This window comes from Carassius carassius, chromosome 34 (assembly GCF_963082965.1).
Source record: "Carassius carassius chromosome 34, fCarCar2.1, whole genome shotgun sequence".
NCBI lineage: Eukaryota > Metazoa > Chordata > Actinopteri > Cypriniformes > Cyprinidae > Carassius > Carassius carassius.
Genome location: NC_081788.1, coordinates 14748172 through 14775329, shown reverse-complemented (window position 1 = coordinate 14775329; position 27158 = coordinate 14748172). Strand labels below are relative to the sequence as shown.

Genomic DNA, 27158 nt, shown 5'->3' with positions numbered 1-27158 from the left:
ACCCATACTCAGAATTTGTGCTCTGCATTTAACCCATCCGAAATGCACACACACAGAGCAGTGAACACACACACACACTGTGAGCACACACCCGGAGCAGTGGGCAGCCATTTATGCTGCGGCGCCCGGGGAGCAGTTGGGGGTTCGATGCCTTGCTCAAGGGCACCTAAGTCGTGGTATTGAAGGTGGAGAGAGAACTGTACATGCACTCCCCCCACCCACAATTCCTGCCGGCCCGGGACTCGAACTCACAACCTTTCGATTGGGAGTCCGACTCTCTAACCATTAGGCCACGACTTCCCCGAAGAACACCGTAAACTCCTTCATCCTCTTGTTTCCACAGTCATTGACTGTTCTGTGTGTTTTTCTGACCGAGGGCAGAGTACATTAAACAGTCCTCAATAAGAGTTAGCATTACTCCCCAGAAGACGTAAGGACACAGTGGTTTGCGTTCAGAATCCGTTCCTCTCCTGGAGCTCTACTGCTGTGAAACATTAGACTTTGTTTATTATTATAACTGGACAATGCTATGGCAGACCTGTTACATTAAATGTGGCCATAATGTGATTCTGTATAAAGTAGATGAATAATAAATTTAAAGTTGGTTAAAATTATTATTACCGATCCCATGTTTTTGTTGATATGTTTAATAAGCAATTCTCTAACATTAACCTATGTTCATGAAAAATAGGCAGTTTCAGACATGTCAAACTGTCATAAGAAAACATTGCATGCTTTAATTTATGGTGACTGTAAGTTTATCTAGGAAATGGTGGCTAAATTTAGGCTAACATTACAAATTGTATTGGTCAGTTTTAGGAATTCTTTTTTTCCATTAATGCTTGTAAATTGCTTAACAACACAAAACATGATTTTAAGTTCAATTTAAACATTCAAAATTAGTAACATGATTTCAATTTTGAAAGCTTCATGGAGAAAAAAAGGGAAATAAACAGCGAATTTAATAATCAGCTTGTTTTTCCAGCTGATTAAAAAATGTTCACTGCTGTTTAGAACTTTGGTTTAGTGACATTATAAATATATTCACATGGAAGTTCAAGTAATCATTTGTTAATAAAGGTATTATTAAAAATAAAATAAAAATCCCATTGACCTCAAACGTTTGAAAGGTGGAGTTTCTCCTTTCAGTGACTTTTTATCGAAAAGAAGAGTTAAAAAAAGCGTTTCCTACCTCATTAGAATAAAGTCCATTTCACTTTCAGACATGAAGAAACCCAGTGAGGCTTTTTAATGTGCTATATTCTGATTCTATATTCTATATTCAATCTTTGGACAGCGCAACGACGGATAATTTAAGAAACCAGTCAGATTAATAAAGATGAAAGACTCGAGCTAGAGGAGGATCGGTTTTCATCAGTTTTATAATCTGTGTGCATAAGTCATAGACTACTATACTGTAGATTTTTAGATGTATGACACGTTAATACAGGTAACGTTAGTTTTAAAACATATTTTAAATTATAACTCGCTATACGCTTATTAAATACGTTTAATTATAATAATAAAAAAGTTGTTTTCAGCTAACAGAATTAATATTTGATGCTGCACTGTGTGTGCCACACACAGCCGCACTGTAGAAACACATGTGGTAGGCGGGCGCAGAGCGAGCGGTGATGTGATCGACTGTGTGTTTGTCTGTAGTCTGTCAGTTACGCTGTTTGCACAGTGGCCAACCGAGTGTAGCATGAGACGGCTATCTGCTGCTCAGAAACGATGCCACGCCACCTAAAACTCCGGAAAACCCTTTGTTATCTACTTTTGAACACGACCCAGGATGTCGTCTACCCTGACGGGCGCTTATACAGACCGAAAGGAGGGAGCCAAGGTAATAAATGAGACATTTATTTGACCTCGCATCATGCTCAAGTAGCACATCCTGTTAGCATTAGCGGTTAGCCTGTAAACTCACAACCTCGCTGTGACAAACACTGGAGTGATGAAAGGGCATGTCGCAGAGTGCGTAAATTGGTGATAATTTTGTGTTTAGTCGGATTTTGTGTTTTTCATGTTATTATGAAACATTGTAACTTAGAGATGGTGGTTAGTTCGTGAACTGGACAGTCAAACCCTGATAGGTCACTCATGCCAATCAATATCTGATTAAGTTAACGCTAACGTCACCTGAGAAATAAATTATGGCTTCTAGCTAAAGGTACACTGAAATGTTTCTACTATAAGTATGTTTCCTTCTGATTTAAAACACTAATACTCTTTATTTAATAAACATACAGGTAGTTTCAAAACCTAGTAAGCTGCTTACCTAGGGAGCATTTTGCTACTAAACGTTTTTCTGGGATGGCCAGGAATGCTGTTTAGGTAGGCAGCTCCTTATGTTTCGACATACAGTCATGTGTCAAATTAGGATCTTGTCCATTTTATGGATTTGGGGGACTGTATTTCCTGTATCAGAGTTCACAGATATTGCAAGTGCCAAGTCACCAAGATTCGTACCTTTCCAATAATAATAATAAAAAAAAGTTAAATTCAAATAATGTAATTTCATTTTTTTTTCTGTCTAAAATGACAGAAAACCACCAAAGGATTAATTGGCGTAGATGGAAACAGACTGTCTGTTTCCATATATTCTTAGATTAATTGATGCAAACTGTGTGAAAAGGGCCAGAATAAAACCAGGAGCTTCTAGACGTGTTGAGGTAAGAAAAGCTCAGAGCGATTTTGATGCAGAGCAAGACATTTTCCTTTACTTTTTCCTTTTTCTCTTTGTGAAAAAATGGTCTTAAACTATTTATCACAAATGCAGTGTTCAGGGAACAGGACTTATGCAATAAGAGTTACAGCCTGTTTGGCCTGCTCTCGATCCTTGGCTTCAGCAGGACAGTCATCCCTAGCGAAAAAGTTCTTGGAGGCCATCCTCAAGATCTAATAAACCACCAAAAAGGCTTTCAAACAAAACACATTCCTAGAGCTGAAGCAGACGCAGGGTTTCTGTTGCAAGGAGTGTATGGCTTCACGTATAGAAATACTCAAGCCCTACTGAGATGATTCAAAGTGTGTGTGGGGGAAAAGGTACGAACAGGGTGTGAAGGCTGCGAACAGGTACAGTACGCTCACGCAGCTCCAGTGAGCGCTGGAAAGGGGCTCTTATTTTGTGCAGAAGGCTGATCACTTCCTGCTATCTGTGCCTCAGACATGTAGCTCTGCACTTCCAGCACTGAACGGCTGCCTGTGTCCTGCGCACAGATTTCGAAATACTTCCACACAAATGGCACAGTGAATGATTACAATGTAGTCTGTGCACGCGGGCGCACTTCCGGAAAAATCGGGCGAAAAAAGACCAAAAACCGGCCGATTGCCGATCTCGTATTTTAAGCAAAAACCGTCCGGTTCCAATTTATGGCCGGTCAACCGGTGCATCCCTAGTGATGATCATTCTAGCCAATCACATACATATCTGTTAAGCGTGTAAACAAAATGACCAATAAGAGCTGTTTGAGAATTCCTTCAGCAGTGCTCAAAATCTGGAAATGCTGGCATTTTCACATTTTTAAAATTTCTGTCCCGACATTGGTGTTTTTGATAACACTATACTGGACAATAATCAGTCTGTCCCCATTAAAAGCAAAAAAAAAAATAGAACTAAGAACAAATAGTCATTTCCATTGTATTTTATGGACAGTTGTGAAACTTGAGAGATACAGCATCTAGGGAACGTCTTGTCATTTGTGTTTCACGTTTAATATTCATGAGGGGCAGGATTTTTAGTTTTTTTGGGGGCAGTCAAACAAGGCTTAATATATTTCTTAACAAATGTGAATGTGATTTTTTTGAAGTACTGTATTTTTCGGACTATGTCGCACCTGAGTATAAGTCGCATCAGTCTAAAAATACGTCATGATGAGGCAAAAAACATATATAAGTCGCACTGGACTATAAGTCGCATTTATTTAAAACCAAGCACCAAGAGAAAACATTACCGTTTACAGCCGCGAGAGGGGGCTCAATGTCTTCAGTGTAGACTACAGGAGGACTGAGCAGCATAGAGCGCCATCTCGCGGCTGTACACGGTAATGTTTTCTATACGTTCATTTCTCTTGGTTCATTTCTCTCGGTTCGTGTCAAATTAATTTTGATAAGTTGCACCTGACTATAAGTCGCTTGACCAGCCAAACTATGAAAAAAGTGCGACTTATAGTCCGAAAAATACGGTACTAGCATCACTGACTCCCAGAATAAAAATATTGTTTATTATTTTGACTCTTCACCACATTAAGCACCACAGCATATTCCCCCTCACTTTTTCCAAGAGGCTACCCAAACACAAACGGTCTGACCGCACCGGGCAGGACTCCAGGACCCCCATCGCGCTCTGATTAAGAGCACTAAACAAATAGTGCCATCCCATTACTCCCATCACGTACTCCACTGAGACATGCATTTCCAAAGAGAAAGAACAAAGAATCCAAACAAAAATAGACACAGGAGTCCATTCTCAGCACATTGACACCATTTATTGTCCATTTTGGATGAGAGTGCCTAGTTTCTAAAGGGCTGAAACTATTTTTTATGTATCAATCAAGGCAAATGTATTTATCCGAGTTAGGTATGAAAAACCGATTATTATTCAGAAGAGTGAGGAGTCTGTTCATGTCATGTGTGTCTGTTTTAATAGGCAGGGTCCACAGTGTTATGATGACCTCACTGTAGTATGATCATGTGTGAGTGTTACACATGCAGTGCACACACCTCATAATGTGACCTCATCCTGCACGTTCCTGACAGGAAACAAAGTCACGATCAAGAGGTAAAGAGACCGTAGGAAAAAAACTCTAGCTGCACATATGTTTCCTTTTTTGCATTCAGGCCTTGAAGCCTTGGCATACCAGTTGATAGATGTATTTTGCTATCAGTATGTAATACACTCTACAGAGGAGTGTGAAACCGGCCATCTGTTTCTCTGTATATGTGTGTGAACGTCTCTCCCATGACTCATATTTAAGGGCTTGGTGGGTACTGTTAGTGTTGAGTCTCTGTCAGCACTTCTTAATGCTCAAATTTGGGAGCCATACTGTATCAGCACTCAGGCCTTTTTTAAAGAGATTTTTTCTTAAGATACTCTTTTTAGAAAAAACTTAACTGATCCCAAACTTTTGAACAGTACTCAAAGTACCCACATTCAGCTGGTGGTAGATGTTCATTCATTCTAGTCACAATGGGCAAGTTTTTTAAATCACCATGTTATTAAAATTCACAATCATAATTCTTAATTTTTACGGATATTGCAGTGTTTTGTTTTTTATAAATTATTTATCCGTGCATTCCTGATGGGCAAAGTCAAGTCCCACCCTATGTTTTTTTTTTCTTGTTTGATAAGCCGTTTCACTCAGACATACCTCACGATGTGGAAAAATTTGATTTGCAACTTCCATTTAATGCTGACTTAAAAAAAATCATACATAGTTAAATGCATGTTTAACATTCATCTTTATTTAAATCCCCACATCACTTTTATCTATCGCAGCCTGTGTAGTGTGCTTTAGTTTCACATGTGTGATACCGCCGTGGTCAACAGATGGCAAGCGTGTATTTCAGGAAGTTAACTGCTGAGAAAAAAGGATGAACTAATGCAAATAAAATGCATCAACAAGTCACCACAGTATTTTCCCCATTCACAATTAATCCAGTTATTGTTAAAAGAAGTGAGTTTTAATTCAGTGCCTGAAGATGGCATGGGATACTACCGTTCTGTAGTGGAAGCTAGGTGTGGAAACAGTGAAGTGCTTAGTCTTGTTGTCATGTGAAGTGTGTGAGAAGTCACATTTGATATGGGTCTAAAAGGTGAATCGTCATTCCTAAATTCACCAGTTGAGTAGATGATTCTGTTAATTTTCTTGTATTTTGATTGACATCATCTCAGCTTGTTTCAGATGCATGTCAGGATTACGCTTAATATAAAAAGTTTTTTATCCATGTAGTTAGTATGCAGTGTATTTCTATATATATTTTTTGTTGCAATATTGGGCATGTTTGTTATTAATTGTATGTATTTTGCATTTATTTACCAATAAATGTTTTAATTCACATAAGCTATTTATGTTTGCGTGTTTAGTTATCACTTCTGGAAGACTCATGCAGTGTTTCTTTCAGGGTGGTTCTGAAGAAAATCTGTCCTGGTGTCATGCTCCAAGCCTCTCCCTTTAAGGGAATGTGTGCTGAAGTTTTTTTCCATTGGGGGGTCTGTAAATTGGAAATGAGCAAACATTCTCCCACGTACCCCCACCCCCTGCCTCACAACAGCTGTAAGATATTAGGCCTTATTTTCTCTTCCATTGAGAGACAGGAGGAACGGGCCCTTTGCCTTCCCAAGATCAGACTCGAGAGGACAATTGGGATCTATTAAATGAATGATCTGGAAAGATTTCCACCATCCAGAAACAAGTACAGAGGACTGGGATAGAAATTTCGAAGTTGTGATTCATGATATCTCTCCAAAACATATTGGAAAATACTGTCTATTTTGCAAAACAAAACCTATTTTCTCTTTTTCAGTTTTTGCTCAAAATTAAAAGTTATTGGGTAATTTTGCATATTATTATTATTATTGAAGTTCAGTCATCGTTTAGTCATACTCATGTTCTTCTTGATCTGTATGACTAACACGTAAGAAGATATTTTGAAGACTGCTCTTTTTTATGCTCTTACAGTGGATGGAGACGAGCTTTTGAGCTTCATAAAGGACAGAATATATTGCACTTTTATGATGCTTTTTCAAGTATTTGGAAGCCATATGAAAGCTTTATGTGACAAGCAGATTGAAATCGAAGTCATAAAAAAATGGAAAAGAGCGAACAACAGTACAGTTTTCTGATTTTATTTTGTGCTCTACACAATAAAGTCATATGGTTTTGAAGCTACATGAGGGTTAGTAAATGATAACATTTATGGATGAACTTCAATTTTCATGAATGTTGTGTCCTTTGTTGTGCTGTGACCTATTTTTGCCGTTTATTTGTGGTGTGGTTTGCTTTGAAGATCTAATGAGGCTCCATTAATGCTCTTCAGGTGTTCTTTCCATGATAGAATCTAATAGCTCTGATCTCCAGGCAATATTAGTTTGCGATGCACAGAATGATTAGCCTAGCTTGTTGCCCTCTCATTACTTGCAAATGCAATCTGTTTCTTTGAACCACATGAGTCTGATCTCATGCTTTCACTCTTCAGTTGGAATTTGTCAATAAAATGTAAAGTGATAAAATAAGTTGAAGGTTTTCCAGTTGTGCAGATGGGCAGCTCTGGTATTGTTTTGTTGATCCTGTCTTGAACACATCCAGGATTTTGCTGCCTTTTAAGGCACTGTTTTTCTGCAGCATATACAGTAGAGAGCAACACCCCAGCAGACAGACGGCAAGCTCTTCTATGAACTCATGGTGATACTCCTTGTTCAGTTGCTTTATTATACACTAGGAGCACATGTGAGCCGGATCCTTGTCATTACAGTCAATCAGAGCTTCAGTGAAAGTCAGCATCATGTTAGATTTGCCGACATGCTGTTTCTGCTAAACTTGCCTTGGGAAAGACATGCTCTTTGCTTTTAGCCTTTAACCCAGTGGTTCAACTGCTCTTCCGCTGTTATTTTAGTGCCTTCTGCCCCCAGGTGGAAGTGAACAGAAATGGACTCAATTTCCTTCTGAAAACTTCCAAGACTTTTAAACCTTTTAAATTCTTTCTTTTCTTTCACATTTTTTTTTCACTTTTCAAGAATAATAACAATTAAAAAAAACACCTTTATAGATTGTATGATTTGTAGATATGATCTTGTTTTATAAATCTACATTATAGATAATCTAGAATTTACATAAACATCTAACTTAAAATATGCCAGATGCAAATGAATCTTTTTTTATTTCTGTGTATTAATATTTGTCAAATGTACTGAAAAACATTTACACAATTTTCTGAAAAGTTTTTAATGTATTCCTAGGGTAATATAATTTATAATATAATTAATATTAATATAACATCATTTATGAACCCAAAAAGACTTCCTGACAGTCATGAGTGTCCTCTTTGTGATGTAATATCTTGTTTTGCCTTTTTAAATGTTGGTTATTTCTGGCAAAATTGATTTGGCTGGCACAAGTTTTTCAAATGTTATATTTTAAAACTACTACTTCACTGCATCTTATTCATATGCCAAAATACTTTCAAGAATTTCAGCCTTTTATTTATATCTCTTTTTTATGATTTCAGTATGGTTATGCATTTAGTTAATTTAGTTCAAATTAGTCACAGTGAATCCATAAATTGTAACTTGTGTTCTCTTTATCTTTGCACAGACTCCGGGGTAGATGCATCACCAGGAGCGAGCGCAGTATGAAGAAAGCAGGAAGGCCAGTGGGGAATAAGGCAGCAAGTGGAGGAAGTAAAGGTGACACAGTGATAGCTGGAAGCTCTGCTGGCAAAAGCGCTCTTAAGAGCCCTACCACAGCTCCGCTCTCCAAGGTAACATCATTCTCTTGTGCAGATCAACAATTTAAACTAATATTTAAGTCACTCAGTTATTGTTGCTTTTCTGTTGAATTGTTGATCTTTGATTTACCAGGTCAAAAGCAGTGATGATCTTCTAGCTGCTATGGCTGGGAGCAGTGCAGGGACAAACAGCAGTGCTGCCAAGGGCAAGAAGTCAACCTCTACTCACTCAACGTCCTGTGGAACAAACACTAATAACCTTGACCCAAAGATCAAGACCACCTCAGGTATTTAAAAGTTTCGTTTAATTTAACCAATAACCAAATAACTATTTAACATTGTCTAGACTACTGAAGTATCAGCATTTGGAGGTGAAGTGTTTTGTTTATTTGTTCTCGTATTTGACATTATTTCTCCACAAGGTCCATCTGGCAAACGGGCATCATCCACGGCCTCCAAGGAGTCGAACTCCTCACGTGATCGTTTGCGAAACTCAAGAAACTCCAGCAGTAAGAAGCAGTCATCCACTGGTGTTTCTGATCGAGCCCAGCCCAGGCATTCCCGTGGACTGGCCCAAACCTCAGACTCAGAGAGCCGCATGAGCAAATCAAAGTCTGACGGACAGCTAAGTGATAAAGTGGCCCTAGAGGCCAAAGTCAAAAATCTGTTAGGTCTGGCCAAGAGCAAAGACGTGGAAATCCTTCAGCTACGGGGTGAGCTGAGGGACATGAGGGTTCAACTGGGACTGCCCGAGGTTAGGTCAAATTCACATTATAATATTATTTCCTACATAATTCTGTTTTTTGGTCCTGACTATGAATAAACACCTGAACAAAACAAGACTGTGGTTGTAACATAATATTTTACTTTAATTAAATTCAGACTTTTCATAATGTTCTGTGGTACTGTAAATTCAGCAGCAACATGGCAATTCAGAAAAAAAAACTATATCAGCCTATATTAAGTACTACTATAATTGAAAATAAATTAGTTTTTCCAAAATGCATTGCACAAAATAATTTTTTTTTTTTTAGGTAATCCAATGCGTGCTTTGTTTTCTATAGCAATTTCATAGATATGGAATCCAATTTCTGCCTCAGAGAAGAAAATAATAAAAAAGGTATTTGTGTGCTTAAGTTTAAAATAATGGATGCAAGTCACATTGTGAGATAAAGTCATTTTATGAGATGTAAAGCAATAGTTACCTTTTTAATTATATAAAAAAAAAAATACTCTGAGGTGGAAATGGGCCTCCATAGTGGATTGAATAAAGTATATCTCTATAGTTTTTAAAAAATAATTCAATAATTCACCAAAGTCATAATTTGGTCAACCATATAATCATACTTGGGGAAGTTAGGATGTGGATGGTGAGTTTAAGTATTTACGTGGTGAGACAAGTACCTGTTAATAGTGTTGGTGCATCTGTAATGTGACATACTACTAAAACTTCTACTTTAGATTAAAAGCCCTCACCATGATGTTATGTTGCTCCTAGGAAGATGAGGAGGACGAGAGGCCACCTGAGAGGGAGGCGGCTGCAGTGATCACAGCTGCAGATGTAGAGTCGACGTTGCTGCTCCTGCAAGAGCAGAACCAGGCCATCCGTGGGGAGCTCAACCTGCTTAAGAATGAAAACCGTATGCTAAAGGACCGCCTCAATGCTCTTGGCTTTTCCCTGGAGCAAAGACTGGATGGGGCTGAGAAAATCAATCAAATCTTTAGCTTTCCCTCCGCCAGTGCTGAACTTCCCTCCACTGGAGGTAGTGGAGGTCATGGAGACTGTGCTACTGCGGCCTCCTCTGTGGAGGGATCCGCACCAGGCTCCATGGAGGACCTCCTTGCGGGAGCCCAGCGAAGTGGCTCAACGGACAACCTGGACAGCGAGTCCAGTGAGGTCTACCAAGCGGTGACCTCCAGTGACGATGCTTTGGATGCTCCGTCAGGATGCGGCTCCTCATCATCCTCTGAGTCTGAAGGTGGCGCTCCAGCATGTCGCAATTCCTCTCGGAAGGGGAGCAGCGGAAACACCAGTGAGGTGTCAGTGGCGTGCCTTACAGAGCGCATTCACCAGATGGAGGAAAACCAACACAGCACGGCTGAGGAGCTCCAAGCGACTCTACAGGAACTGGGTGACCTGCAACAGATCACGCAGGAACTAAATGGTGAAAATGAACGCCTGGGAGAGGAAAAGGTCCTGCTTATGGACTCCCTCTGCCAACAGAGTGACAAACTGGAGCACTGTGGCCGTCAGATCGAGTACTTCCGCTCCCTCCTGGACGAGCACGGCGTGACCTACTCAGTAGACGAAGACATCAAGAGTGGCCGTTACCTGGAGCTGGAGCAACGGTACGTGGAGCTTGCAGAAAATGCTAGTTTTGAGCGTGAGCAGCTCTTGGGTGTGCAGCAACATCTGAGCAATACTCTAAAGATGGCTGAGCAGGATAATGCAGAGGCTCAGAATGTGATCGCAGCACTGAAGGAGCGCAACCATCACATGGAGAGACTTCTAGAAGTGGAAAGGCAGGAGCGGGCCGGCATGGCGGCAGTTCTGGAGGAGTGTAAAGCTGCGGTCAGCAACGACCAGACTGAGCTGAGCCGCTGTCGGGTGTTACTTGAGCAGGAGAGGCAAAAGGTTGCAGAGCTTTACTCCATCCACAATGCTGGAGATAAGAGCGACATCCACCAACTCCTGGAAGGGGTTAGACTGGACAAGGAAGAAGCTGAAGCCAAAGCTGCCAAGCTACAGGATGATTTGAGCCACGCTCGCAATGAGGTGGCATGTCTGCAGGACTCCATGAACAAGGTGATCTTAAGCACTTAATTTTAGTTTTAGTCTAGTCTTTGTGTGAAGCTGTCATTTTAGTTTTTATTAGTTTTTGTCATGTTCATACTCTTTTTAGTCTAGTCAAGTTTCAATCAACTAAAAGTCTGAGCATTTTAGTCTTATTTTAGTCAGAATTATCCATGAATATTTTCGTCTAGTTTTAGTCAACAAAAACTGATGACATTTAGTCTAGTTTTGCTCAATGAAAATTTTATTTTAGTCTATTTTTAGTAATGCAATTCTATTTAACCCAGTCAATATAGTATAAGTACCTAAATTAATACCAAAGTTGTATTTTAGCCCATTCAAACCCATTTCAAAAAAGGTTATCTTATTATATTATTGTTACCTTATAGACTCAAGAATACATCCATTCCAGACACTGAAGATGCTCTGATTTGAATTTACAACATTTATTTTACCAACCAAACATGTTAGAAGTACACACATCGCTCCCTTTCTCTGTGTCAGACTTAACTTTGTTATTCGTCGTCTTCTAAATAATTCGACTGGGGCTTGAGGAAGTGACATCACCTGCGCATGCGCAGTGTGACCTGATGCAGCCCTTGAAGTGAAACACAAGAAACAGAAATACTGCAAAATAATAATAACGTGACTTAACAAGACGAAATAACATTATAACGTTTTTTTTTTAACTTTGTTGTCTCTTATAATATATTTTTATAGAATATTTTTATTCGTCAGCAATATTGCATTATACATTTAATTATAGTCATTGTCACATGACCAGCATTTATGTTGCATCTCGTTTCATTTTCGTCACGTGATAAAGTTGACGACGATAGTCATAATTTTCATTGAAAGCAACACTAGTTAGGAGCCTATCTGACTACTCCTTGTTTCTGTTTGTGGTTGTCCAGCTGGACTCCGAGTACAGGGACTTCCAAAGTGAGGTGCAGAAAGAGTTAGCTGAGCAGAAGAGGGCTCTAGAGAAGCAGCGTAAGGACCTGCAGGAAAAGGAGACTGAGATCGGGGACATGAAGGAGAGCATTTTTGAGCTGGAAGATGAAGTGGAGCAACACCGAGCCGTCAAACTTCATGACAACCTCATCATCAGTGACCTAGAGAGTGAGTTTGATTTGCCACATTCTGTACAAATGTTTCATGTTTTTTAATGATACCCTTACTTAATCCAGGGATTCCCAATCCTCTACCTGGAGATCTGCTTTCCTGAGGAGTTCAGTAATGCACCTGTTTGTAATTATCAAGTGTTTCTGAAGATGAAGATTAGCTGGTATAGGTGTATTTGATTTGGTCGGAGCTAAACTTTGCAGGAAAGTAGATCTCCAGATACAGGATCAGGAGTCCCTGCCCTAAACAAATGTATTTTATGCTGAACTGTTCAACAAACTGCAACATTGCAGAATGAAATCTGATCCACTTGCATTTGAAGAGACTGTCAAAATCACATTTAAAGCAGTCAACCAAATCATTTAATTTTACAAGCCATTTATGGGAAGGTAAATGTAAAACAGATGATACTATTTTTTGGACAGGGTTTTACAGTGTCCATGAAAAGTTGTAAACAGAAGGAATGTTGGAATTGTTGGAGTCCGAATTTGTGTCTGAAACACTGCTACCTTATAAAGAAGATTTTGTTTAGCTGCAGACTGATTAAAAAATAACTTGTGCATCCTACCTCCCAGTGTTGTGCAAAATGGATCAGATAATGTGAATCTGGTTGTTGGAGGTCCAGGTACATGCGATGTTCAACATGAGAAGAGGCTCTAATTGGTGTATCTTCCTTCTGTAACCACATGGTGGTGCCAGTTGTTCATGAATGTGGTTTACTTATTGTGTTATTAGTACAAAGCAGCAGTGGATTAATGTTTTTTTTTTACCATCACTTGACTGCTACAGATCACAAATATCATTGGAAATCCTAAGGAGAGAAAATGTATTTTATTTACTTGTCACCTTTTATCCTTTGAGGTGACATTTAGAATGAGATTACATAATCAGTGTTGCTACAGTGTGTTTCTTTTATGTCCCCCTTGTGAACCCTGTATGTCCTCATTTCACATGCTCCCTTGCTCTCTTTCCGGTTTCCCGGCAGATTCGATGAAAAAGCTTCAGGATCAGAAACATGACATGGAGAGAGAGATAAAGATACTGCACCGCAAACTCAGGGTGAGTGAGGGCAGGGGCAGCAGTTCATGAAGTCATCTGAGGACCCAGCTTTCACAGAGAGAATGAATAGAAATCGTTTGAAAGAATGTCTCAGATTTTGAGTGTAATGTCAGGATAAAACCGCAGGACAATCTTAATTTCTTACTTAAGATTTCACTGGCTTACACCACTTTTTATGTTTATTAATGTTTTTATTAACCCACTTATGTCCAGGTCTTTGTCATAATCTTTGTCAAAATTTGTCAGAATTTCTGTCCTTATGGTTGTTTGCCAGTTTGTTTGTTTGATACATCTAGCATCATCCCAGTGGGAGATAATTCAGCATGTTTAGGAGCCTGTGGTCTTAAATGGGTTAGTGTATGCCTAAAATGATTCTTACTAAACCTGTGCCTCTGTGCTTGTGCATTTATGTATATCCAGGAAGAGTCTGCAGAGTGGCGTCAGTTCCAGGCAGATCTGCAGACTGCTGTGGTCATTGCTAATGACATCAAGTCAGAAGCTCAAGAGGAGATTGGTGACCTACGCCGCCGCCTACAAGAAGCCCAAGAAAAGAATGAGAAGTTGAGCAAAGAACTAGATGAAGTTAAAAACCGCAAGTAAGTGTTAGTGTTATGCCAGACTGTGAAACACTTGACAAGCAAAACTTGATCCTCTTTTTTTTTTTTTTTTTTTTTGGTGGTGGTGAAGTTACTTGTTTTTAACTAGTACATTTTTTGGATCATCTTAGAAGACACCATATATTACATGGTACTGTTTGGGCCAGTTTTGTTGGCATATTTTTACAGGAATTATCTGAGAGACCCTTTGTTTGAGTTTAATTAAATCAATGTAGCGGATGAGGGTCACATAATCATTTCAATTTAATAAAGAGTTTCCTGCATATGAGGAGACGGAGTATCCATGTTTAAAATATGACTCTGTACTGTCTCAAAGGCAGGACGAGGAGCGTGGACGTGTATATAACTACATGAACGCTGTTGAGAGGGACCTGGCTGCGCTCAGGCAGGGCATGGGACTGAGTCGACGTCCCTCCACATCCTCCGAGCCGTCACCCACCGTTAAAACCCTCATCAAAAGCTTTGACAGTGCCTCACAGGGTACCTCGACATTTTTTTTTTTTATTGTTAAATGGCTGGTTTTATTTTCGTGTCATTTATGGAGCATCTTTTATGGTCTCAAAAGGTTGATATAATCTGTTTTGGTGTTGTCTCAGGTCCTGGAGCTAATGCTAGTGCAGTCGCTGCTGCAGCCGCTGCTGCTGCAAGCACAACTATGAGCGCCCCTTTACCTCGCACACCTCTCAGTCCCAGCCCTATGAAGACCCCACCTGCTGCTGCTGTCTCACCCATGCAGGTATCTCAGAGTTACACAGTGACACATAACACATCTTCACAGTGATGCAGAGCGACTTATTTTCATTGTGAAGGTCAAACAGTAGCATTCTGGCTCTTTTCCTGCTTGTTGAATCTTGGAAGCCTGTTAGATAGCAGCACTTCCGCCTCTTTTGGGCCTCTTGACATTTCTCACAGGATTGACTCATTCATGATATCTACGGAATGTCCATTGTGGGATGGTTCCGTTTCCTTTTACGTTTTATTCCTAGTGCAACCGCAACTGCTGATTCTGTCCGGTTGTGAAACTGAGTTTTGGCCAGTAAGCTAAGCTGTTAACTTGGCTTAAGTTATCTGAAGGCTAACTAAACCCACAAATAAAGAGAAATGTTCAATTTTTTAGCTCATTACAGGAGCTTTCATAACAATCTCACCTCATGCTAAGCTAGTAGGCTAAGCTGTTAGCTTGTAAACTAAAATAATGAAATAAAAGGCTTTTTTTTTTCTAGCTGATCAAAAGAGTTCTTAAAGGGTTAGTTCACACAAAAAGGAAAATTATGTCATTAATGACTCGCACTCATGTCGTTTCAAACCCGTCAGACCTCCGTTTATCTTCAGAACACAGTTTAAGATATTTTAGATTTAGTCCGAGAGCTTTCTGTCCCTCCATTGAAAGTGTGTGTACGGTATACAGTACATGTCCAGAAAGGTAATAAAAACATTTTCAAAGTAGTCCATGTGACATCAGAGGGTCTGTTAGAATTTGTTGAAGCATTGAAAATACGTTTTGGTCCAAAAATAACAAAAACAACGACTTTATTCAGCATTGTCTTCTCTTCCGGGTCTGTTGTGAGAGAGTTCAAAACAAAGCAGTTTGTGATATCCGGTTGGCGAACGAATCACTTGATGTAACCGGATCTTCTTGAACCAGTTCACCAAATCGAACTGAATCATTTGAAACAGTTCGCGTCTCCAATACGCATTAATCCACAAATGACTTAAGCTGTTAACTTTTTTAATGTGGCTGACACTCCCTCTGAGTTAAAATAAACCAATATCTCGGAGCACATTTTACATTACATTTACATTTAATCATTTAGCAGACGCTTTTATCCAAAGCGACTTACAAATGAGAACAATAGAAGCAGTCAGGTCAACAAGAGAACAACAACAGTATTCAAGTGCCATGACAAGTCTCAGTTAGTCTAATATAGAACACATAGCCAGGTTTTTTTTTTTTTTTTATAAATGAAAAGACAAAAAAAGGAAAAGTGCTAGTATTAGTTGGTTAAGTGCTGTCGAAAAAGATGAGTCTTTAGATGTTTCTTGAAAATGAGTAAAGATTCAGGTGTACGAATTGAGATTGGGAGGTCATTCCACCAGCTCGGCACAGTCCAGGAAAAGGTCCGTCAGAGTGATTTTGAACTTCTTTGGGATGGCACCGCAAGGCGTCGTTCACTTGCAGAGCGCAAACTTCTGGAAGGCACATAAGATTTAACCAGTGAGTTTAGGTATGTTGGTGCCGTGCCAGTGGTCGTCTTGTAGGCTAGCATCAGTACCTTGAATTTTAGATGCGAGCGGCTACTGGTAGCCAGTGTAACCTGATGAGGAGAGGAGTAACGTGAGCTTTTTTGGCTCATTGAAGACAACCCTTGCTGCTGCATTCTGGATCAATTGCAGAGGCTTGACAGTACATGCAGGAAGGTCCGCCAGGAGAGCATTACAATAGTCCAGTCTGGAGAGAACAAGAGCTTGGACAAGAAGTTGGGTGGGTTTCTCTTACAGGAAGGGTCTAATCTTCCTAATGTTGTATAATGCAAACCTGCAGGACCGGGTCGTTGTGGTATGTGAAGCTTAACTGATGATCCATCACAACTCCTAGGTTTCTGGCTGTCCTCGAAGGAGTAATGATTGACAAATCCAGCTGTATAGAGAAGTTGTGATGAAGCAATGGGTTAGCTGGACTCACCAGGAGTTCTGTCTTCGTAAGGTTAAGCTGAAGGTGATGGTCATTCATCCAGCTAGAAATGTCACTCAGACAGGATGAAATGCGAGCAGCTACCGTCGGGTCATCTGGTTGGAATGAGAAGTAGAGTTGGGTGTCATCAGCGTAGCAGTGGTAAGAAAAGCCATGCTTCTGAATGACAGATCCTAATGACGTCATGTAGATGGAGAAGAGAAGTGGTCCAAGTACTGAGCCTTGAGGAACCCCAGTAGTAAGGTGTTGTGACTTAGAAACATCACCCCTCCAAGACACACTGAAGGATCTGTCAGAGAGGTAGGACTTAATCCACAGGAGTGCGGTTCCAGAGATGCCCATCTTTCTGAGGGTGGACAGGAGAATCTGGTGATTAACGGTGTCAAAAGCAGCAGACAGGTCCAGTAAGATGAGTACTGAGGATTTTGAAGCTGCTCTTGCTAGTTGCAGGGCTTCAGTAACCGAGAGCAGAGCAGTCTCAGTTGAGCGGCCACTTTTGAAGCCAGATTGGTTGCTGTCCAGGAGGTTGTTCTGTACAAGGAACGTAGAAAGCTGGTTGATCACCGCTAACTCAAGTGTCTTTGCAATGAATGGAAGAAGGGATACTGGTCTGTAGTTTTCAAGATGCGCTGGATTTAGAGATGGTTTCTTGAGCAGTGGGCTTACCTGAGCCTGCTTGAATGCTGAGGGAAATGTTCCAGAGTGAAGAGAGGAGTTGATAATGTGAGTAAGCGAAGGTATGACTGAAGAAGAGATCGCTTAAAGGAGGGGAGTGGGGATTGGAAAAAAAGTGGACAAGTAGTAGGATGATTGGACAGGAGAAGTTTGGAAACGTCCATCTCTGAGAGTGGGGAGAAGGAGGAGGAAGAGTGTGCATCGGTCATCGTGAAGTTGACCTCAGTCTGCAGTGTGTAGAATTGGTCACGGATGTTTCTTGTCTTATTTGTGAAGAAAACTCCAAAGTCGTCCGCTGTAAGAGTCGATGGAGGAGGGGGTGGCAGCGAATTAAGAAGAGTAGAGAAAGTCTTGAAGAGTGTCCGAGCATCACAACAGCTGTTCATTTTGTTGTGGTAGTTCAGGAGTAATTCATGTACTCAAACAGTACACTGACTGAACTGCTGTGAAGAGAGAACTGAAGATGAACACCGAGCCAAGCCAGATAACGAACAAAAGATTGACCCGTTCTCGAGTCAAGAACCGTTTCTGTCGGACGCATCCGATTCAAGAACCGAGGAGCTGATGATATTGCGCATGTGTGATTCAGCGTGAAGCAGACTGACACACAGAGGATCTGAACTGAACTGATTCTTTTGGTGATTGATTCTGAACTGATTCTGTGCTAGTGTTATGAGAGCGGGTAAACCGAAGGCTTGAATCAAGGGCAATCATCGCCAAAGATGTCGGTTTATTGAAACGAACTGTCCGAAAGAACCGGTTTCGCGGAAAATAACTTCCCATCACTACTGGTGATCGGAAAACCGATGCAACCGGATCCTGACTCGAGAACGGGTCAATCTTTCGTTCGTTATCTGGCTCGGCTAGGTGTTCATCTTCAGTTCTCTCTTCACAGCAGTTCAGTCAGTGTACTGTTTGAGTAAATGAATTACTCCAGGATATTGGATTATTTTAACTCAGAGGGAGTGTTAGTCACATTAAAAAAGTTAACAGCTTAAGTCATTTGTGTATTAATGCTTATTGGAGACTCGAAACGTTTCAAACGATTTAGTTCGATTTGGTGAACTGGTTCAAGAAGATCCAATTACATCGAGTGATTCGTTCGCGAACTGGATATCACAAACTGCAGTCAACGCGCTCACAACAGACCCGGAAGATAAGACAATGCTTTCTGGAATTGGACAATATACCGTAAACACACTTTCAATGGAGGGACAGAAAGCTCTCGGACTAAATCTAAAATATCTTAAACTGTGTTCTGAAGATGAACGGAGGTCTCACGGGTTTGGAACGACATGAGGGTGAGTCATGAACTATCCCTTTAATCAGTTGTTGCTATGCCAAAGTAGTAATCGAAGCTGTTAGATTGTTAACTGAAGACTAACAGAAGAAGGGAAAAGGCTAAATTTTTTGTAGCTCATCAAACAAGCATTCTTAGCCTACTAGCTTAGTATAGCGCAAAATGGATAAGGTCTTAACTTGTTAACTGGGGACTAACTGAAAACACAAATAAGTTTGTTGTAACAATTTGTTTCTAGCTTATCAAAATAGCATTTAGTGCTATGCTAAACTAGTAAGCTAAGAGACTAACTATAACACAAAGGAATGGAAATGTTTAATGTTGATATCTTGTTCTAACTAGTCAGAAAAGCTTTACTTAACTGGTTAGTGCTAAGCTAGTAGGCTGAGCTCTTTGCTTATTAACTAAAGGACAAATGAAAACATTCTGACCATTAGTAGAATAATGTGACATGTATCCCTAAAATTCAAGATATGGGGCAAAACGCCCATTTGAGATTGTGTCTCATATTTACATCACATAGTTATGAAATATCACACGAGCTGTAGGCTAAGTGCAATATCACACGATATCAAATGTGATACTCATCTTATACAACAGTTCATTAAGAAGTTAATATTGTTATTTTAGACACAATGTTGTCTATTTTGCTCAATTTTGCCAACCAGAAAATAAAGGCAAATAAGAACTGTTCCTCTCCGAGCAACCCACACCGGCATTTCATTTTTTTTATTCCACATTTTGAAAGAATTTGGTGAACCATTTGATGCGTTGAACCATTGGCATATGTGTTGGATTTGAAGCAACGCTGCACAGACCGAATAATAATACAATTTAAGAAAATACATTTTTAAAGTTATTGTTCACCCAACCAAAAATGACAATTCTGTCGTCATTTAGTCACATGGTCCAAAAGAGTAGGCTATATGATATACATTTTATCAAACAAAATATTTCTTGGTGAACCTGCTTCTTTGATCTCTGTTTGATGCTTTGCACAAAAATACCTTTGAATTATCTTTTGGGAGTAATTTCTCCAGATCTAATGGGCAATTAATTAATCACAGCATCATGTAATCAATTAGATCATTAGATAAAAAAATTATTGAAGTAAAGAGAGATGAGGTAAGGACAGCAGACAAAAAGGAAATAGATCTAAAGTCATGTCCTCCTGATAGGTTAGCTGCAGTCTTTTGATTGATGTAGGGGAAAAGAGCAATGGGATTTAACTGAAGCTGACCACAATCCAGCTGTGAATGTGTAACCTGTCGAGAAGTCATGAAGGGAAAGAGACCTTTTACAAGGATCAGGATTAAGTCTTATTACAGCTTCCTGTAGTGCAGAAAAGCGCATATGGAGCTCTTAAATGAAATGAAGATATGAATCTGTCTCAGTAGTGGTGTAGAGTGTATGAGATACTTCTCTCTTTATGACTTTCTTTCATAATCCTGTCTCACCTCGAGTGGCTTTGCTGTCGTTATTGAGTCACAGTTATCTTTTGTTTTCAGATCAGACCAGTTGATGAAAAAATGTGCAAGCTGGTATAAGATGATTTAAATACTGTTTATGTAAATCACCTACAGAGACACTCCATCACTGGCTCTATGGCTGCTGCGAAGCCCCTCTCCACCCTTACTGACAAAAGACCCAGTTACACAGACATCAGCATGCCAGGTAACAAACACCTCAACATTTCCCCTTCAGTCTTTCAAATGGTCATTATTTGTAGTTATATCAGTTTTTCTGAACACTGACTTAAATAAAATATATAATTCATTCAGAATTATTCTTTGTAATGCAATGTCTAAAAAAAATTTTTTTTAAAAAGGAAAAAAACACTTTTCTAATAATCACAAAAAAATGTCAATGTGTTAGTCAAAAGATGTGGCGCTCCTGTTGTGCCACTCCTCCCTGACCTGATGAACGTGAAAAAAACACATTTTTTTATTTAGTTATGACCCACTGCAAAAGCAAAAATTCATAATATGAATCACAGCACCCAGATTTTCCAGAAGTTGTAATGGGATGGATGTCCCGGGATTTGGATCTAGGAGGTGGTTTCTTAGTAAAAGACGGCCGCTTTCCCGACACAAGAAGTTTATGACCCCGCAAAAGCAACACTGAGCTCATGGTGACCTCAGATGTGATAACTCATGCGAAAATACACGAGTATGAACAAATACTCTGGTTTCAATGCCTCCTCCCCACTCATTTTCACAGTTATTATGCTGGAGAGGGAGGCAGTGTGTGTTTGGGAAAGTGTGAGAGAGGGCATAGGGCTTTTACATTCGGCTGCTTGTTGGAAACTGTTATCAACCTTTGTGGACCTTGTTTTGATTGGCGGGGTGTCTTTCGTGCGGGAGTGATAGTTTGCCCTGTCTGAACCCTTTACAGATATTGTCGACATTAGTCTTTTTCCCCTCCTTTCATTTTTATTAGATTGATTTCTTTGATTATACGTGTAACAGCATTTGATTGTCATTGATTTAATGTGCAATAACATTTTATGGTCAAGTTAGCATTGTGTGTTTGTAGACTGCAACATTTATTCTTTTTTTTCATTGAGTTATTTCCTATACAGCCAGAACAATATTTAGCTCCCAGGTGAACTGATAACAGATATTGAAATCTGGATTATGACACAATGTCTCTCTCTTTCTCTGTCTGTAGCTGAGCATCTACTAAGAGCAGCCAACAGCAGCCGTCCTGCTTCAGCTCTTCAGAGAGTCTCAAACATGGACACGACAAAGACGGGTGACGCTTAGACCTATTTCAAATCTAGCTAATACAGACACTATGCTTATAATAAATTCTCAACTGCACTCATAGTCAGTGCTTTAATATTTTATTCAATAAAATAAAGAGGGTTTTTTTAAAGGCGTTAACTTTTATCCAGCAAGAATGCATTAAGTTGATTGAATGCAAAAGTAAAGACATTTATAATGTCACAAAAGAAAAAAGACTTTTGGACAGGTGTGTACATTCGGTGCAAACATTTGCTCTGACAATAATTCAGTTACATTATAATTTTTTTATAAATGGTATAATGCTTCGTAAAGTCTGACAACACATTGGATTTTTATAACTTATACATTGTTATAGTAAATCTAATCCGTTCTTAAATTTCAAAATTTCTGAATGTGACTTTTAATGTCTTTTTATAATGGCTATGAATCTACTGTTACCCAAAAGATAATCAAACTTTTTTTTCCTCTCTCCACTGTTTAGTGTCTCGGAGAAGCAGTGAAGAGGCCAAGAGGGATATCAGTGCTCCTGATGGAGGCCCAGCTTCCTCTCTGATAGCCATGGGCTCTGCTGCACCTCCTCTGTCCCTGTCCTCTTCTTCTTCCCCCACAGCCTCAGTCAACCCCACAGCACGCAGCCGCCTTCGGTACACATCTGCCCTACAACCTACACACATACTGTATCATACACATTTTTGTAATGATTCTCATATAAATATCACAGTCATCAATGAACATGCACCTAGACCAGTTCAAGATATTCCATGATATGAATCTAAAATGCTGGAATGCGTCCCCTGAGTTGATAATAACACGGTTGCTAAAATTAGTCTTTTTTTTTTTGGTTTGTTTATCCATGTAGAGAGGAGCGAAAAGACCCTCTGTCAGCTTTGGCTCGTGAATATGGTGGTTCTAAAAGAAATGCACTGCTGAGGTGGTGTCAGAAGAAAACCGAGGGTTATCAGGTTTGTTTTATGGCATGTAAAATAGAAGCAGAAATGCATATGTTATATTATTTATTAAAAATCTCATATTTAAAAATATATACTTATTTAATATATATAATTAAGATAATTAATAAATACCATAAAAAGCACATTGCTAGATTTACATCTACATTTATGCATTTAGCAGACGCTTTTATCCAAAGCGACTTAAAGTGCATTCATGCTATACAGTTTTTTTAACAGTATGGATTACTTTGAATTCGATTCTGAAGATTTTATTTTTATATTATATTATATTTTTATATATCAGCTAATGGTGATGTTCTTGTGTTCTTCCAGTGTCATCTTACTACTATTTTTTTAGCTGCTGTCAGTTTCATGTCGGACCGTCTTGGAAGTTTTATTCTTGCCGAATCTCAGATGTCATCTTTGTCCACAGAATAATAGCTGTAATGCTGGACCATGTCATTACCTGTTATATCCATCATTTTCCCAGTCAGATTTCAGTGAAAAGCTATTTTCTACTTTTTAAACGAGGTCTATCTCTTCCAGAAAAGCTTGTGTGGTTGTCATAGTCACTATTTATCAAGATCCTCACCAGGAAGTCCGCTAGATTTCTCTGGCACTTTAAAATGCACTTACTTGATACAAAACAGGGTCGTCAGCAGCACATCTGGGAACAAATTCATTGCATTTGCATCATCAGGGCATTTTTATTTAGAAATGACAAAATTTTTCTTATGCAACATAAAGTCTCCAGTCAATCTTTTATTGATTTGTGAATGGATTTTTTTTCCCCCTCCATTCTAAAATACATCATCCTCAGTATTATTCTGATACACAGTGTGAAAAGTCAAATGCATTATAAACAAATGCAGCTTAAAGTTCAGTCACCTTGCTTGTTTGCACATATTTTAAGAAGTAGTTTTTTTCCCTCCTGTTTCTGGTTGTCTTAACCACCAAGACTTTACCCACATGTGAAACTATGATCTGTGATCACAACTGATGGTTATCACAGTTGAACGGAAAAGAAATGGCTTGATGTTTTTGTATTAGATTCAAGTGTCAAAATAACACGGGAACAAAAAAGCTGCTTAATTCCTTTCAGCACTCTCTGCTCATCCCTAAAGAATGAAGTCTCTCTGCTCTTCTGCCACACATTTCGGTGAAAAGTGGAAGTCAAAACATTTGTAGAAATGGATCTGAAACATATTAGTTTGCTCTTAGTTTGCACACAAAGGAGGTTGTGGGCGAAGCTATGAACAGGAAATCTTCTTTATTTTACACCACAGGAAGAAGAGTAGATTTTGCATGGTGGGGTTATGTTCCATTGAATGTGCCATACTGAATTGCAATGACTTAAACCTGGTGTATCATGTTGAAACCCTCTCTAATGTGGTTTTAAATGTACTGTAGCTTTATTTTCATAATACTGAATTTTTTGTTATTGCGTCTAGTAGGCTTATATGAAGTCTGTCTTGTCTTGTTTGTTTGTTACGCAGAACATCGACATTACCAACTTTAGCAGCAGCTGGAATGATGGACTGGCCTTCTGCGCTGTCCTTCACACATACCTGCCTGCTCACATTCCCTATCAAGAGCTCGGCAGTCTGGACAAGGCAAGTACACTACTGAGTTCTGCATAATGATCATGGCACAATGAGTTTTAAAACAAACTTCAAAAACCTTTCATCACATAGAATATCATTGCATAAATAACAATCAAAACCAAGTGGCATTTATTTTATATAACAGTTTTTCAAGTCTATGAGAGTTTATTTTTTTTATTTTTTAGGTTAATCTTGGTTTATTAGTTGGCTTTAATCTCTATGTATGTGGGTTTTCAGAGACGAAATTTCAGCCTGGCCTTCCAAGCAGCAGAAAGTGTGGGAATCAAGTCCACTCTGGTAAGAGGTTATAAATGGCTATTTTGCACAGCAGTTCGTTCAGGCCAGCTGATGCAGCGTGTCTGTAGCTTGCACACAAATAGGCACGTTCAGGAGCTCCGGTTTGCACTGGAACGACATGCACAAAGACCTAATGCAGATCTAAGGTACTCTATTAATCACTGAGTTAGGAATATTTCTGTCATCCACTCCCATCCGGTAAACTGACAGCAGATGAAAAGCTGGAAACATTTCATTATCAACCAGCAGTATTTACTTATAGCACAATTGTTTTACTTACTACTAAATAAGTTCAGCATGCCCATACTGAAATCACCTCTGAAGCTCCTGAGAATCTAAGCAACTCGTATATCAAGTCATAGAAATTAATCTAATATTAAAAATCATTGACATGGACCTGGACATTTCCACGAAGAATATACATTATTTCATGTTATGTTTTGCTCAGAAATGTGTTGCCTAGAATTTGATAAATAATCAGCGACTAGATTTTGTTTACAGTGTGTGTGCTGGTAATACACTACAGTTCAAATGTTGTTTTTGTTGTTTTTTTAAGTCTGTCATGCTCACTAAGGCTGCATCTTCAGTTTTGTTTTATTAAAAAATAGTGAAAATATTAATATTGTTATTTAAAATATTACTACAATTTAAACATGTTTTTACTGTAATACCGTAATTCCTCAAATAAAAGCCGGAGACTTTTTTTTACCTGAACTGCAGAAGGTAACAGGCTTTTATTTGTTTGATAAGTAATTGTTTTAAATAACCCGTTTTAAATTAAAAGCGATAGCGTTCCAGTGGACAGAGATAATAACATTAGCTCAGAATCAATCACCAAAAGAATCAGTTCGGTTCTCACATGCTCTGTGTCAGTCTGCTTCACGCTGAATCACGCATGCACAGTATCATCAGCTCGGACGCGTCCGACAGAAACGGTTCTCAGTTCAGAGTACTGGTGATCCGAAAACCGATGCAACCAGTTCTTGACTCAAGAACGAGAAACGCTCCGGCAGTGGGCGTGTACGTTCCTTATCTGGCTCTGCTGCACAAATTTTCCCCCGGCCTTTATTTAAGACCGGCCTTTATTTGTCCGTTTTGACCACGCCCCTGGCCACTATAAGAGGCCCGGCGTTTATTTGACTACCAGTTTTTATTTGAGGAATTACGGTATATTTTCATATTTATTTCTATGATAACAAAGCTAAAATTTCAGTCTTCAGTGTCACATGATCTTTCTGAATCATTCTAACATGCTGATTTGATGCCTAAGAAGCATTTCCTTTTATTATTGATGTTCAAAAGAACAGCTTTTATTAAAAATAAAAATTGTAACTGTCACTTTTAATCAATTGCTTAATTCCTTGCTGAATAAAAGAAAAAAAAACCTTATTGACCTCAGACTTCTTGAATGGTAGTGTATTAAAATGACACAAATCTCTATGAAATTTTTTTTTAGTTAAGTGATATAATGCACCTCTCTCAAACACACCTTCATTTTCACTCTAACTCTGTCCCTTTCTCTTTCAGGACATCAATGACATGGTCCATACAGAAAGACCAGACTGGCAGAGTGTTATGACTTACGTCACCTCTATCTACAAGTATTTTGAGACCTGAGCACATGTACTTTTATGAATTATCAAACCAATGCAACAGATGATCACCAACTACCCTGAATGCAACGTCCCACCATATCATCTAAGCCTAATCCTAGCACAAAGTCATATTAAACTGATCCCAGTTCAGTTACCATATGCAGAAATGGCATCGATATGTCAAAGAAAATCCTCTACAGTGGAGCCACTAATGCAGAATCCGTTTGCCTTGACAATGCTTCAACTTACTGTCAAGTGACTAACACTACAGACTACATCTAGTTACTAATTCTTAGTGTGGATGATCTGAGACTGTGGATTTGAAATCAGTCTTAAGGAACAGCGTGGACCCCCTTGCGACCCCGTGCCTTCCACCACCCTGAGTTCTTGCTTCAAGATGGACATTTGGAGCAAGTTCTTCACCTTAATTCACAGCCGTGCAACAATAGAACTCGTTTTTAAAGAGTGAGACATCCAGATTACTCATAGCAGTGCCTAATTGAAACACTTAAATGGAGAAGCATTTCAGTGGTGGAGAATTGTACACTAATAGGAGTTATTCACTATAGCACACACACAGTCAGTGGTTAAACTTTTTTTTACAGGACTGTTTTGAAAGCTCATCGGGGCACGTTATGTTACGACTGTGATGGATTTTGGCTTGAAATACTACATATTAAATAGGGAGGTCAGCAATAAGCTTAAGTAACCCGTTGAGCCATTAGTGCTGCTTACCAACAGTATGATACTGTAGTAAACACTATATTCAGATTAGCAGCACATGTGCATGTACTGTCTATTGTATTAGTCTGAAATAGTATACCAAAAATGAAATGTCACGATGTCTTTTTGTTTGTAAGCTAACGTCCTTCTGTACTAATCAAATGGTATATTCTTTCTCAGGATAAGAAAGTCTTATTGATATTTATCAAGATGAATAATCATATGCAAGGCATAATATTTTATGTGCATTGCTCTACCGATACCCGCACGTTTTATTGTTTGCAAAGCACAAAAATCATTTTACATTCACTAATTCAAAATGTAAATGAAGCTGCATTCCAGGATGTATATGGAGCGTTTCTGTCTGAGTGAGAAAAAGGACAGTTGTCACGCATATCCTGTTTCCCACCTGTCTGCAAAAAACACTATAAAGGCAATATAGCACACAATAATGATACAATAAGAATTTTTGCATTGAGTGCGTTGAAAAAATTGTGAGGTATGTATCTTATTTTCTAAACCCTTTGATTCT

General features: G+C 39.1%; 1 protein-coding gene across 1 annotated transcript; it reads left to right on the top strand.

The window, feature by feature from the left end:
• The first annotated feature begins 1618 nt into the window (after window positions 1–1618).
• Window positions 1619–26974, top strand: LOC132114471 (cytospin-A-like). Its single transcript, XM_059522605.1, has 17 exons — window positions 1619–1846; window positions 8316–8481; window positions 8582–8735; window positions 8871–9202; window positions 9947–11254; window positions 12157–12364; window positions 13353–13426; window positions 13847–14022; window positions 14360–14523; window positions 14640–14779; window positions 20294–20384; window positions 21381–21464; window positions 21939–22101; window positions 22317–22419; window positions 23904–24020; window positions 24249–24308; window positions 25836–26974. Exons 2-17 carry the CDS (start codon window positions 8353–8355, stop codon window positions 25923–25925), a joined length of 3393 nt encoding a protein of 1130 aa, XP_059378588.1. The 5' UTR covers window positions 1619–1846; window positions 8316–8352; the 3' UTR covers window positions 25926–26974.
• Window positions 26975–27158: the final 184 nt, after the last annotated feature.

What these genes read in the sequence shown, in the direction of transcription:
- LOC132114471 (XM_059522605.1), top strand. Translation starts at nt 8,353, where the DNA reads ATGAAGAAAGCAGGAAGGCCAGTGGGGAATAAGGCAGCAAGTGGAGGA. An exon ending in AAAGATCAAGACCACCTCAG is followed by an intron (nt 8,736 to 8,870) that starts GTATTTAAAAGT and finishes TTTCTCCACAAG; the next exon opens with GTCCATCTGGCAAACGGGCA. An exon ending in GATGAAGTTAAAAACCGCAA is followed by an intron (nt 14,023 to 14,359) that starts GTAAGTGTTAGT and finishes ACTGTCTCAAAG; the next exon opens with GCAGGACGAGGAGCGTGGAC.